Below are 15,200 nucleotides of genomic sequence, written 5' to 3' on the forward strand. Positions count from 1 at the left end.
ATGAAGTATGAAGCAAAAAGTGGCAGGGGCATGTCAGTCGGTCTGCATGTCATAAATAAGCCAGAAAATCATTACAGATCAATGATGATGCATAGGTTTTTGGTGGCAGTGATAGCTGAGACATTCAACACCGAGTCCACTTGGAAAACGTCCATCAGTGTCAAGGCTACGGAAGAAAATATTAAAACAGGACACCAAACCATTTTTCCCCTTCCCACTGAGTGTTTATTTTATAGCTTTTGCATCAGGTAATCAACTGAAACACTTCAACAACAGAAAGCTGGCAGAATGTTAAGGAAAAGAGTGATTATCTCTCCAACAGATGTGACAAAATGGTTTCAAGTTGGAAACAGTATTGCATAAATGAATCAACTGAATGGGGGAGGAGGGAGAAGAGAGGGAGAGCTGAGACAGGAAGGAGTGAGCATCTTCCAACATGGATTGTGATGGGGCAAAGGCACTGTTTAGCTGTCTGTAGTATTCAGAAAATAAAAGTCAAAATAGACAACCCATGTTTTCTCAAAATTACATTCAACACTGCTTTAGAGATGCTCACATACCTGACTCTCAATAGAAAGCTGGGGAAGCTGTCTAAAAAATCAGATAGACAGCACCAGTGGGTCTAACTCATAGGCTCACCAGTAATGTGTTTTAAAGAGATCATCACCATCAGGGTCCTTCTATCAATAGTACTGCAAAGGTCACAAAGCTGCATGAACTTAAATTACAGGATAAATCTGACTAACTGATCGCCCATTTCAATCTCTAAAATTCCCACTGCAGGAAATCAGAAAGTAAGCTCCACTCCAGAGGAGCTGAATTGGCAGTGCATTTGAAACAGGGATGCTTTTCCCTCAAAAGGCTGCCTGAGCAGCAGTTTAGTTGGCACGGTACAGCAATTCTGCATAGGGTAAATGGATGCAAAAATTTCACAGCAATTGCCCTGCTTCCTCTCAAAGTAAATAGCACTAATTTATGAAGAGGCAAATTTTCAAATCATAAAGTAGAAGCACCTGGGCCTCTTACAGACAAACTTCATAAAAGTTTACAGTACCATACAGCATGGTACTTCTCACAATAAAGGCTTCTAGAACCATAGGTGTGTTTGGGAATGATCAATGGGAAAACCCAGATAGATGGCTTACACAGATGTTCTCTCTGTGGAATTTGAATATAAATTAAAATACCAGCTATGCACTTGGGAACCAGCCTTTAGTTAAATTCTCTAGTGCTTTTAAGAATTTTTATTTTATTTTATTAGAAAAAGAGAATCATTGTCTACAAACTATTTTCTTTCTAACTATGCAAATACAATGAGCAAATCATCTGCAATATCAAAATACTGTTTGTAAATCACTGATGGCACTAACAATTTTAGGAATTTCCAATAGGACATAATATTGAGAAAGAGCAACAGATTTCAAATTATAGGCATTAACTGAATTTTAAGAATAGAAAATAAAATTTAAAGTTTAAAAGTCAGTAAGTTTAAGTTCTCTGATTTTCAATAATTTAAACCCAATCATCAAGAATTCAGAAGCACCCAATATGTTCAAAGTTGCACAAATGGGTATGGATGATAGAAAAGTAATCCCCATGCAATATTTTAAGTGTTGCTATCAGATATATTTAAGCGGTACTTTACAGATTAAAGCTCCGTAAAATCAAAATATATCCTCCCCATTACATTTTAAAACAGTCACAATAATTTATCAACAGTTGCCATTTCACAGCAATTAGAAAACAGGAGTTGATACAAGTTGAACAAAAAAAGTACTTTTTCCTCTTTTAGGAAATAAACATATGTATATATATATATATACACACACACATACACACATAACATCATCTTTTAAAACTCAAAGTGGTTAATTTGCTTTTGTATTATAAAAAAAAAATTCCCTATGGTCAAAATACTGAAAAAGCGCAAAGGCTGAAAAAAGAAAACCACATTTGCCACTTTTAAAAAATACATTATTGTCTCAGTGGTTCTATTTTTTTGATTATAAAGTTAGGTATTACAAGGACTCTGCACTCGTCAGACTCCCAGGACTGTACTGGACCAGACGGAATTCAATCTAACCCTTTCTCCGTCTCCAGGAAGGATACTCCCTAACCCATCCTACAAGATGATAGAATACATGCCTCTCTTATGAACTGTTAAACTGGGAAAGAAAACATGCCCACCTGGAAGCAATCTAAGTCATAAAAGTTCATGAATCTGTGGGAGAGACCGCCTGATTAAGAAAGCTATTCTTTGGATATAAGTTAGGAGCTTTTAGAAGTATATAAACTCTTTTAGGTCACTAGAATACAGATTTAAAAAATGGTTTCTCCATAAATAACCATCTATTATGGGGGTTGGTAAACTACAACCCATGGTCCCTATCTGGCATGTCACCTGTCTTGGTAATAAAGTATTATTGGAACACAGCCATGCTCACTCATGTCTGCGTTGTCTATAGCGGCTTTTGTGTTCAAATGACAGGGCTGAGTAGTTTTGCCGGAGACTGTAGAGATTGCAAAGCCTAAAAGAGTTACCCTCTGGACCTTTGTAGGAGAAGTTTACTGAACCCATGACACAGGGCACTACGTGCTACTCTAGTTCCCTAAGAGTTAATGCACCTCAAGATTTTAGCGTGTCCTCCAAGAATAACCTGCATACTGGGGGGTTCCTTAACAGATTAAATGTCAAACACCCCACCCTTGAAGTGGTGCTTTCCTTTTGGGCAAGGGAATAATTTGTCTAGATTTTCAATAAATATCCGTAAAAGTTAATAAATACACACACAAAAAGGAAGCCAAATAAGGAAAGTATACCTATCAATGTTCTCTTAATGTCTTCCTGTTAAGGGGGGGGGGAGGAGTACTAAAATGATTCTCTGCCAACTTCCTTCAGCTTTTCTTTAAATTTGTTTGTTTTTTGATAAGTCATGCCCCCTCCTCACCCCCATACAATTAAGAACCTTTAAAGCAGCCTGCCTAAAATGTTTCTTTACCTAGTTTGGTGAGACTTTGTTCAGGAACAGTATTTATTTAAACTAAACATAGTAAAGATTATTCTTTTAGAAAATGTTCCTAAAATTCTTTATCTCTGTTACTCTAAGAAGGGTAAGATGGTACAGGGAAATTAAACTCTGCAAAATATACCTTAACAACCAGAGGTACAAAATAGCTACCATTTCTGAATGGTAACGTAAAATAAAAACAGACAAATCTCCCAAATTTGAAGAGCACATTTTCCCCTGCCCTGAGTCAGCTAACGAAGTCTTTTTCAAACATGGAACCTCCTGAACTCAAGCAGCTGTTCATGAATCTTTAAGAGTTCACAGGTGTTTCATATTTCCATAGTTGTTGAAACAGGGAAGATAAAACAGAGAAGATACTTATCGAACACAAATTTATATCAAGATCAACCGTTTTTTCAAACCAGGTTAGAAGTAGACTTTTCCCTTCTTTGTTAAAAAATGAACGGTACGGAACTGTACGTGATAGATGTTTCCATCACCCCTTATGGTTCTACAGCGCGTTAACAGTTTCCAAAGTGCTTTCACGTGCCGTCTCGTTTATTCCTCACAACACCCCTGTGAGGTAGGTACAGCAGGTATTAGTCTCCTCATTTCAAGATGAGGAAACTGAGGCAAAGAGAGGTTAAGTGACTTGCCCAAGATCACACAGCTGATAAGTGGCAGAGCCAGGACCAGAAATCAAATTTTCTGACTCCTTGGCCAGTACTCTTTCCACTCTAATTACTGCCCCCAATTATGAATAATGTTCTGTGTATCAAAATTGAAAGGTTACTAAAGTTCATTTCAGTGATGTTTAACAGTAAAGTTAATTGAGAACTACAAGAACAGTAGGTCTGATGATTTTACTTGAATAATAAAACTGGTGCAAAACCACTTTTACCTAATTACTTACAACCTTTTGGTCCAAATACATAAAATATGCAATATTTACAGCAATTTCCTTTCTTTTTTTGTAAATGCAATGCTTTAAAACACATTATAAAGCACCTTAGTAAAAACAGTCTACAAGTAAAAGTACAGAAGTAGGAAAATCCTACCCATACCACAGCTCACTAATGGAGTTATAATATGGAATCCCAAATATGTCAGCATACTGCTCTACAAATAACCCATGGAGGAACAAATACTGAACTTATTTTTTTGATATTAATGTGTGGAAGCCTTAATTAAAACTCCTGACAATGTCAACATTCTTTGAAGTGTCTCCCCAATCTTAGATACTGGGGAGACGGGAATGAGAAATACTGCTTTGACTCTTTTAAAATTGGTTTTTAACACTAATGATCAGTTTTTTAAAGAATATTAAAACGACCTACATAAATGTGGGCAATTCCAACTACAGCAGAAACATTCTTAGCAAATAGGATCAAACATTCCAATGAATTTCATGAGACATGATTCACAAAAACAAAACACACACTGCCAAACAGTTAATAACACTATTCAGTAGAGGTGTATAACCCAAACCTCCAGGTGAGGGCGGAAGTAGCAAATGGATTCATCTTCACTCATGGTTAGCTGGAAAAAAAATGCTTTATCAAAAAGACAGTATCAGAACTTGTGTTTAAAATTGTATTTAGCCTCCAATTAGACCTGCTATGTGTTTATTTTAGGTGATGTGTAGGCTTTTTCCAAGCAGGAGATTGTAACTCCCACCAAAATTTAACCAGGAAAAAAGAAAAAAAGAAAAAAAAGGAAGAAGAAAAAAGAAAAAGAAAAAAAGGCCAAAACTGAAACCTCTTAGGCCACTGAAACTTACCAGCCAGCATCTACCTCCTCGGTGTTACTGTTCCCTAACTTGGCTCAATACACACCGTCTTACACACCAATCAGCAACCTGACTTGTGAGGCCGAGAACGAAGGTGAAGACAGGGTCAAAGTTTTAGTTCAAGAACCTAAGAGTCACACCTTGTACTCAGTTCGATTTAGGGTAAATCTTTTCATAGAAAAAGTTTTGTGCGAGGATGTAGAGGTCTCCGTCTTTTTCCCGTACAGCGTGGGCTCTGATGAACTGGAACTGCTCCAGAGCAAATTCATAGAACTCATTCTCCATTTTCCAAATGTCAGACTGCTGCAGTTTTGCAATGGTTTGTTTAGTTGGGAGTTTCTTCTCCGTGGTTTTCCTAAGATGAGATTTCTTTCCTACTTACGAAGGAAAAAAAGAAAAGGTGAGTAATTCTGAGAACACACAAAAGAGCGATGCTTCTTTACATGGAGAAATGGATTAAGTTAATGTGGCACTTTGAAGGACAGTAACAGTGTTTTGCATTAATATCATTCAGGTGAAACTAGTGCCCTAATCATACCAGAACTGTGATTTATTCCTTTATAATGTAAATCCTGAACCTGTTAAAGACTGAATGAGATGTCAAATAAGAAAAGTAAGGATCACCACTCAGTATGTGTAGGCTATCGCCTTACGTGCTGTTCTAATCTCAAACGCTTGGTGCTCTAAGTAGTTTATTTTTTAAATATGATAAAATATCTATTTTCAAACTTAATACTAATTTACCATAATCTACATTCTCTACGTGTGAGAAGCTAGGGTATATGCATACTCTAGAAGAGTCACTATATTGTATTGTATATCGTAATCAGCACGTGCTGATTATCACGGCCAGGACTCAGTCTCACCGTCCCACCCCTACTCCAAACAGCATTAGGCAGGTCTCAGGTGCAATACGGTCATATTTGGTGTCTGGCATTAGTTAATATTACACATTTCTAACGAAGGCTGGTTCTGCAGATCGTATCTTTCCACTATTCCTACAATGCCTTCTAATTATCATCTAATGCATGTTTATTTGCTCAAAAAATACTGAACGAACACCAGCTGTGTGCCAGGCACTGTTTTGTATTGAAAATGCTAAGAAGAAACAGGCAATATACCTGCCTTTCTGGAGTTATATCTTGTGCTTTACTCAAGAAACGTCAAATCACACGTATTTTTCAAGTTGCAAACAAACAAAGCTAAGGACAGCTTTAAAAAGAAACCCGTCCTTTATATACCTGTCCGGTAGAGTTCTGTAGCGCCCCTGAAGAACCGGGGCAAAGCCGCCTCCAGCAACATGATAAAATCTTCAAGCTCTTCAGTAACTCCCACCAGAAAGTATTCATTAATTAGGTTATACTTGGCTTGATCCATAGCCCACCTGCTTCCCACATTCCTAAAACCAAAGAAAAGGAATCAAAAACCTGGCTGTGAAATCTGCTAAGTACTTTTGATGCCTCTGACACTATATATTATGGAGAAAATAAACATGTGTCCATCCAAAGCCTTAATGCCCTTTTATTAATGTCTTTGGTGGGGGCGGGGGGGGAAGTAAATTACTTGATTTCGAAGGTCCCTCCCAGTTCAATGAATCTCTGAAATATACTAAAGCAGTTCAATTAAAATCTCCTCACTAAAGTACAAAAGAGCAATACCCTTTTATTGCTCTAAGGCGGGGGTTGGCAAACTTTTTCTGTAAAGTGCCAGGGAGCAAATATCTTTGGCTTTGCAGGCCATATGTTCTTGGTTACAAATACTTAACTTTGATCTTGAAGCATGAGAACAGTCAGGGACAATAATAAATGGAGATGGCTGTGTTCCAATAAAACTTTATTTATAAAAACAGGTGATGGGCCAAATTTGGTCTCCAGGTTATAATTTGCCAATCCCCATTCTAAGGATACGATTAAAAATTGAGAAGATGTTCTTCCTTTGTTTCCAGTTCTTCTTATGCTGTTATTATGCTTTGGTATAATCTATTGAGTAGGACCCTTAAGGTTCACAGTGATCCTGGGGCGCCTGGGTGGCTCAGTCGTTAAACATCTGCCTTCAGCTCAGGTCATGATCCCAGGCTCCTGGGATCAGGTCCCACATCGGGCTCCCTGCTCAGCGGGAAGTCTGCTTCTCCCTCTCCCACTCCCCCTGCTTATGTTCCCTCTCTCGCGGTCTCTCTGTCAAAAAATAAAATCTTTAAAAAAAGAAAAAAAGGTTCACAGTGATCCAAATAACATGTCTCACATAATGAGAAAAAGAATGAAGGCATTCCTTGCACTTCTCATCATGGTTTTAAGGAAGACACTAACTCTGAATGAGTTCCTGTTTCTACTTTACCTATTAAAGCAATTAGAACGAATAAATATGTATAAAAATGTACCATTTTTTAAATTTTTGTTATGTTAATCACCATACATTACATCATTAGTTTTTGAAAATGTACCATTTTTTTAAAAAAACTGAAAACTCTGCACATTCTGAGGAAATAAACTCTTTATTAAAGATAAAATATCTATTTTCCACCCCACATTTATTAGCAGACTAAACTGCAACCATAACCTTGACTTCTCTCAAAGTAAAAAAATCAGTTAACAGTAAAACTAGGTGAATAATTTACCCACTAAGCCTTTTCTTGATCTAAACTGAATGGCTAAAACAATAAGCTTAGGAGAAAATGAGGTTTATGAAATGATCCCTGGCCTCTAATTAAGAGCTCTGCTGGAATATAGCAAAACATGTTAATACCAAAACCAAAAAACTATGGGGTGCCTGGGTGGCTCACTTGGTTAAGCGTCTGCCTTCGGCTCAGGTCATGATCTCAGGGTCCTGGGATCGAGTCCCGCATCGGGAACCCTGCTCAGCGGGAAGCCTGCTTCTCCCTCTGCCTCTGCCCCCTTCCCTGCTTGTACTCTTGCTCGCACTCTCTCTCAAATAATAAAATACAATAAAAAAACCAAAAAACGAAAAAAAAAAAAAACAAATTAAAAACCAGCATCTGAGAAAACATTGCAAGGATATGATGTATGAAGAATCTTTTCAATGCACTTAAAGGTAACTATAAAACTAGGTATTACTTAATTACATGTTATTTTTAGCCTGGTCTTTCACTAATTTCCCTATAGCTAGCCCTTGACTACTATGTTCACACTTGTGAAAAACAGATTATAGAGATAATAAAGAAGACTGTCAACTTGAGCTAACTTTACGTCCCTACCAGCATTCGGAGCTGTGGCCACAGAAGAATGGGATTTGAAGCCAGAGCTTCTCCGGAGCACAGTCTGAGCCGCCCTCGGCTACACATTCATCAAAGGTCTGGAACAGACACAAAGCAGCACATATGAGTCATAAACGCAGGTCTCACCTACCAAACACCTTAACAGGGAAGTTATTAAATACACGGGCCGCAGCGGGTGGGATGAGCTAGTGAATTAAAGAGATAGGCGGGTTACGAAAACACACTTGAGATATTAGGGAAAGTTAAAAGACTTTTTCCCCATCTTTGTTTAATGCCGATGTGTATAGGTTTTTTTGTTTGTTTTGTTTTCTTAACTGACAAAATATACCCTCCCCCACTGAGATAATAATTTGTCCTTGAGAGTTAAGTACTGGTTTATGTTGAATTTGTGTATTTGTACTTTCTAGCCCCCTTACAAAGGAAATTAAATAAAAACAAGGCTAAAGATACTTTATGTGAAATAATCATTTGAAAAGAGTATAAAGGAGGACTACACTTAAAAGTCTTCTCTCCTTTTTGCGATAAAACAAACAAAAACTCATTGTACAAAGCAGATACTGATGACTTCTGTGCCCTCCTGTCCAGGGCATCGGACTGAATTAATTAAAAGGGAAAGAGACTCACAGGTTACGAATCTAAAATTAATCAGCTTCACTTCCTCGAATACTTACTGTCTGTCACAGGCATTTTAACAGTAGGCACTACCTGTTTGAAATGATACTGAGATCCCAGAGAACAAACTTGGGAGCTCTGGTTGTCATGGTGAGACATCTACAAATGCCACCTGTTATTTCTGAGAAGAGAAAGTGTGAAAGAATAGAAAGAGCACAAGAGCTGAGTCAAGGCTCTTAGGTTTCTGGAACCAGGTTTGACCTTATTGTAAGTAAGTCTTTAAGGACTCCAAACCTCAGTTTCTAACCTATACAATTAGATAAACTCAAAGGGCCCCTTTAACCAAAAATCTATGAGAATAGAGCCAAAAAATCCTTACACCTGGTGTTGGGTGGAGCTAGAGTGGAATGATTCTCTTTATTCTGGCAACATTCAAAAGACAACAGCAGACCACACACAGCCCAGAATTTACCCATTCCTTTTATAGATGATCTTCTCCATGATATAGCAAAAAGTCTATGACTTGGGTTTGAATCCTGAACCCAGAAAACTTAAGTTTTGTGTTTGTCTCCTTACCTAAAAAAGGAGGACATGATCTTAGTTTGAGGAAGAAATAAAATCATGGATGTAAGAGAATCCACCACAGTGACTGTCCATTGTAGGCATCTGATAAAGGGAATGTGTCTACGTCTGTGCCTGTCTCTCTCCCACCCCACCTCCCCAAGTCAAATACAATGTTTTGTTGGTTCTTGTTCTCCTTGACCTTCACAGCATTTGACCACCTCTCCTTTCTGAAAATCTCTTGGTCTCTCTGCCCCTAATAGATCCTTGTCTATTTCTTTGGACACTCCCCTTTCTGGCTTTGTTGGTGCTCTGTGCCTTTCTGAATGTACTATCATTATCTTCTTTGAAGGCATGTTTTGGTCCTTCCACCAGGTATGGAAATTCATCTCCATGATCTTCTCTTTGCCCACTGCCTTCCTTAGCTTATTCACACTTCCTACTTCCTTGGCTTCGTTTATAATTTCTAGGCAAAAGACTTCTAAATCTGTACCTCCAGATCCATCACTTCTCATCTTCTAATACCTAGTGTGCGTGTTCATTTGAATTTCCAATATTACCTCATGCTCAATACTTCTGGCAAAAGGATTACGTTGCCCATGTAATTCAGACTGAAGATCTCAGAACATTTATGAATCTTTCTTCTCCCTCACCTAACATCGTTGAGGTAATGTCTTTCCAATCCATCTTTTCTTTTGTCAATCTTGCTTCTATCAGGGTCCCACAATGCCGTGTCTCCATTGTTACAATCACTTTCTAATGGGCTCCCTTCCCTCCTTCCTTCAATTCCTTCAACCTGCTCTGTACAGTTACCAGATTAGTCTAAGGAGTCACTTCTAACATCCTCTACTCAGAAACCTTCAATGGTTTCCAATGTCTCAACAACAACAAAAAAATCCAAACTTTTATCCTGGCTTTAAAAAATGCTTCATATTCTGACCTTGAAATGCTAGTCTAGCCTTATCTCTATGTGTAACTTCCATGTTTACCAGATTAGCCTGTTTTGTAATTTCTCAAGCGTGTGATATGGACCTTAAATCTATATACCTTTGCTGATTTCTCTAAAAGTGCCTTCCTTCTACCAATCTTGTTTACATGAAGACTATCTTTCCAATGATTCTGGCCCAAAGTTACTCTTACTTTCTTTGGGCTCGTATAAATTAATTGTATACTGCCTGGTAATAGCCAGCTTTTAGGATCCAGGTATGTATATCTATATATACATCTTTATCTGAAGAACTTGCTTCATATACTTTTTTTTTTAATGTGTATTATGTTCTCTCTCAACTACAATGAAAACTTCTTTGAGGGATCATGCAGTATGCATTTGTGTCCTCCAAAGCACACAATCTATTGCCATTCAAACTGTCTGCACAATTGGTAGTGGAAATAACTGGAAAGACTGCATTTCAGGGATTTACATAAATTTTAAAGGCACAGTTCTAGTGAAGATGAAGATAGGGGCAGGAACATTTTTTCATGAAGCATTTTCACAGTCCTTAGAGTTCTCTCAAATTCTCTTAGGATCTCTCTGTAGCTAGCTAGATGCACATACATAAAGTATACACACACACACACACACACGTAAAGTGAAAACACCTCAGTTTACTCTTAAGACTCAATAAACCCCATGTCAGTGGCCAAAACATTATTTCTGAATTTTATGAGATGGTCTGACTTAGATGTGCTGGCCTAAGTCACTTTCTAAAAAGTAGTTTTATTATCATTTATGGCAACTTGTAGCTCATAAAAATAAAACAACCAATGTATGTATCTATCTCTACCATGTTCCAATTTCCAAGAAATCTTTGGCTCAATGATCTGGGTGATGATATATTAGAAGGTTTCTGATTCCATGCCTATCCAATTTAAAAAAGATCCTAGATCACAGTAGTGCTTCTGAAGCTCAGAAGAAGTGCTCTGCTTCTTTACCCTTCTACCTGATTAGAGTCCTGATAGAAAATAAATGAATTATTAAGGTGATTGTGGGTGAACACACAATCTCTGCTACCATTTTGTGTGTGTAAGATTCAAAGACACTGAAAAGATTCTGCTTAAATATAAGAAACTAGGATATTAAAATGCTGCAATATTAAAAATTTCCATAGAGCTAGTCAACTTCGGGGAATTTAAATATCCACTACTAGAATAAAAACTGATTAATGAATAAGCATGCATTAAATTAGTCTCTAGTTAGCCAACTCCTAATTCCTGTGCTCTTGAAGTATTTTGGCATTTCAAATAAAACAATGTGTAGATAATCTTCAAGTCTTTTTCTGGCCAGTAGTTTTAAATCTGCTAGCCCACTCTGGCAGTGTCCAAAATTCACTCTTCCATTCTTCCAGAGTCATAGAGTTTTAGCCTCTCTTGCAGTTAGGTATAGCCATGTGACCAAGTTCTTGTCAGCAGACTAAAGGCAGAAGTGATATGAGCAGGTTCTGGGTCACTTGGTTAAAAGGAAATTGCTTGCCCTCCACTTCCTTCCTTTCCAACAGGCTGGAAGGCAGAAGTAGTGATGACCCAAATTCAACAAGTACATAAGGACAACCTCCTAAAGAACAGCAGAATAACAATATGGAAGGAACCCAGGTCCCTGAATGTGTGGAGCAAAGTTGCTCTAAGAGTCTGGACCCCTCACTTTTAGGCTTTTAAGTATGATAAAATTAAATAATCTTATTAAGGGGCACCTGGTGTGGCTCAGCAGGTTAAGCCTCTGACTTCAGTTCAGGTCATGATCTCAGGGTTCTGGAATGGAGCCCCATGTAGAGCCCTGTGTCCCTCACGTTCCACGCTCAGCGGAGAGTCTACTTCTCCCTCTCCCTCTCCTTCTGCCCCTTTCTCCCTGCTCATGCTGTCTCTCTCAAATAAATAAAATCTTAAAAAAATAAAATAATCTTATTTAAATCATTTGGGCTTCTAGGGGCGCCTGGGTGGCTCAGATGGTTAAGCATCTGCCTTCGGCTCAGGTCATGATGCCAGGGTCCTGGGATCGAGCCCCACATTGGGCTCCTGGCTCAGCGGGGAGCCTGCTTCTCCCTCTTCCTCTGCCTCTCCCCCTGCTCATGCTCTCTCTCTGTATCTCTGTGTCTCAAATGAATAAATAAAATCTTAAAAAATAAATAAATAAATAAATAAATAAATAAATAAATTATTTGGGCTTCTTTTAGAAGCTTAGCATCTACTTTAATTCACCTAACAAATATTTTATTAGACAATACAAAAGTAGAAAAATAGATTGGGTTTTGCTTCCTTTATCATTTGGGGGAGGAGTTTTGCTCCTATCAACTAAAAGAAACAATCCAAACTGCTCAGTGGCCAGTAGCAAGGAAGACATGGAGAAAACAACAGACCATAAAAAATAAAAAACTGGTGAACATACACGAGTGTGCCAGATCTTAGCATAGCAGAAATTCTCCCATTTCTATATAAATATTTGATGAATAAAGTAAACTAAGTATTTCCTAATGGGAGAAGCTAAATTAAGATAACTCAGTATCATCTTTACCACATACACCTTGATGATTCAGTCCACTAAGATTTTAATCAAGATGCGGCACTGACTCCCCAACAGTGACATCAGCACTTGCGCTTCTGTACCCATAACACTGAAGACTGTCACTCAAACGCATGGTCATCAAAATTTTCCTGCTGATTTGCTAACTTCTATTAGCCTTCTCCTACACATTTTGGTCATATTTCAGAAATAGGATTTTCTATACATAAATATTTTTCTCTTCTAAGATATGAAGTCCTTCAAATAAAAGGCAAAAACAAATAAAAACACTCCAGACTCTCTTCCTCTCCTACAAAACCCAGTTCAGTACACCACAGAAACAAAAAATTATGAACAGGGGCGCCTGGGTGGCTCAGTCGTTAGGCGTCTGCCTTCGGCTCAGGTCATGATCCCGGGGTCCTGGGATCGAGCCCCACATCGGGCTCCCTGCTCAGCGGGAAGCCTGCTTCTCCCTCTTCCATTCTCCCTGCTTGTGTTCCCTCTCTCGCTGTGTCTCTGTCAAATAAATAAAAAATCTTAAAAAAAAAGATTATGAAGTTTTTTCACTTAAAAACCATCTATATTTAGAAAGAACAATTCATTGTGAGCAAGATACAGATGTTTTTAAAAAGCATGAAATATTAAAATGTTCTTCAGATTATTTAGATTATTAGTTTAGATATTTAACTCCTAAAACTGAAGTTTAAAAAAAGTAATCAAAATGTGATGCTTCATAGTGATGGCAATTATATTTACATTCAAATCCTTTTCTGCAAAAGATCTTGCTTCACACTTTATACAGAAAACTGAAGCTAAGAGTAAGCTCCCAGGATTTCCTGCTTAGACAAAAGCTTATCTGCATCTCTAGCCCCCTGCTGCCCTCATCTTTAAAGAGGTATTTCCTTCTCCTATCTTTGAATACCATCCTCACCCCCTTCTGAGACCCTGCTCCATCAATTTTTCTCTAGTCTCTTGTATCAGCCATCACCCCTGCTCTCTTTAGATATATAATATGCCCAAGTGTCTATCATCTTAAAGAAACATTTCCTGATGTTTTTTGTTCGTTCTAAAGCCAAACCTCTATCTCAAGAGTGGTCTTTCCTCTGAGTCTTAACTTCATTTCTCAGTTACTCCTCGACCCTTAGGATTCTACTTACATTACTTTTTCAAACAACCCTAATGACCTCCCCAGTGACAAATCTAAGGGACAGTTTTAAATCCTCAATTCCCGCTAACTCCTTTGCAGCTGAAATTATTTTCCATCTATTTAGACTCATCGGGTTTGTCTTCTGATTCTCTGACCTCAGGCTCCTTGCCATGCTCCTCTTTCTCTGTCTACTCCTTAAATGCTAGCACGCCCCAGAGCTACATACTGGCTCCCCTTCTTTTTCTTCTTCCTTTTTCATTTGGTCCTCTTTTTATATTCTAGGTCTTCCAAGTGCAATTTCATTCAATCCCTTGTTTCAACTCCCACCTAATGCTGATGACTCCCAAATCTGTAATTTAGTTCAGACCTATTTCTTGAGATACAAATATAATTTCTAGTGGATACCTCCACTTACTTATACATGATTAAAAAATAATATCCAATCTGAACTCAACATCTTTCTTCAACTCCATGATAACTAACTCTTCTGTTTTCTCTCTTTTGATGAAAGGAAACACCTACAGTCCCATCAGAAACCTGGGAAGAAGACAAGTCAAGGCTGACTCTGGGTTGTGCACTTTTTACTGAGATAGAGAATACTGGTCTATATGAAGCTTTCAAATAAATATGAGCTGTAAAGAATTATACTGTTTTCCTGTGATGCTTTTTACATATAAAATACTACCTATGCAAACAATAATTTTTTCACATGCCTTTGTGAGACAGAATTGTAAAATTCACCAGTGTCAGGGGATTGTGAATTGCTAAGAAATACGGAGGCAGTATTTTTTAAGTTAACGACAGAATCAGGTAGCACTAAGTATGAATTTCTTCTAACCTCATTACTCCCTTGTATAAACCAATACATATTTTTAGGTAGAATACTCTAAATTCACTATAATACTTAGAGCTGTCAATAAGTCTAGTTAATTTAGAGTAAGAAATAAAAAGAATACAAATTGGGGTAGGAATTATAATCCCTGGGACCAATGAGTACTTCTTAACAAACATAAACTGATTCTCTTTTAGATTGTTATTTAGAGCATGTAACTATTTACTCTTTTTAGATATATGACCCCTCCCCGTTGGTGTTCCACTAACAAAACAATAGTTAATAAAAAATTTTTAATAATCTATAGGGCAGTTCAAAGCCAAAATACTTATTTATAATATTTAGAAAATGTGAGTGATGAGAATTATAGGCGCAGTTAATATTACTTAGAAGTCATAAGAAGCCCTACACTGAAAGGAGGACTGAGAGACAAGCTATGGTTATTCAAACTTGGGTATTTGGTTGATGTTTTCTCAAAATGAACAAAGTGTACCTGCCTCTTGGCAGAAAACAGTGACAGTGTTAG

General features: G+C 37.7%; 1 protein-coding gene across 2 annotated transcripts in view; it reads right to left on the reverse strand.

The window, feature by feature from the left end:
* Nucleotides 1-202: 202 nt before the first annotated feature.
* The window catches only part of HS2ST1 (heparan sulfate 2-O-sulfotransferase 1), a 172,187-nt gene continuing 157,189 nt past the window's right edge, over nucleotides 203-15,200 (reverse strand). Inside the window, exons 5-7 of one of the 2 annotated variants that reach the window (XM_032424567.1) lie at nucleotides 8,009-8,106; nucleotides 6,039-6,196; nucleotides 203-5,171 (exon numbers count right to left, since the gene is read on the reverse strand). In XM_032424567.1, the coding sequence (XP_032280458.1) occupies nucleotides 4,945-5,171; nucleotides 6,039-6,196; nucleotides 8,009-8,106 (483 nt within the window). In that variant the 3' untranslated portion in view covers nucleotides 203-4,944. Of the gene's footprint in view, nucleotides 5,175-6,038; nucleotides 6,197-8,008; nucleotides 8,107-15,200 lie in introns of both variants that reach the window. The other variant, XM_032424561.1, reaches the window with a different exon arrangement.

This window comes from Phoca vitulina, unplaced genomic scaffold, assembly GCF_004348235.1.
Source record: "Phoca vitulina isolate PV1807 unplaced genomic scaffold, GSC_HSeal_1.0 scaffold2, whole genome shotgun sequence".
Lineage (NCBI taxonomy): Eukaryota > Metazoa > Chordata > Mammalia > Carnivora > Phocidae > Phoca > Phoca vitulina.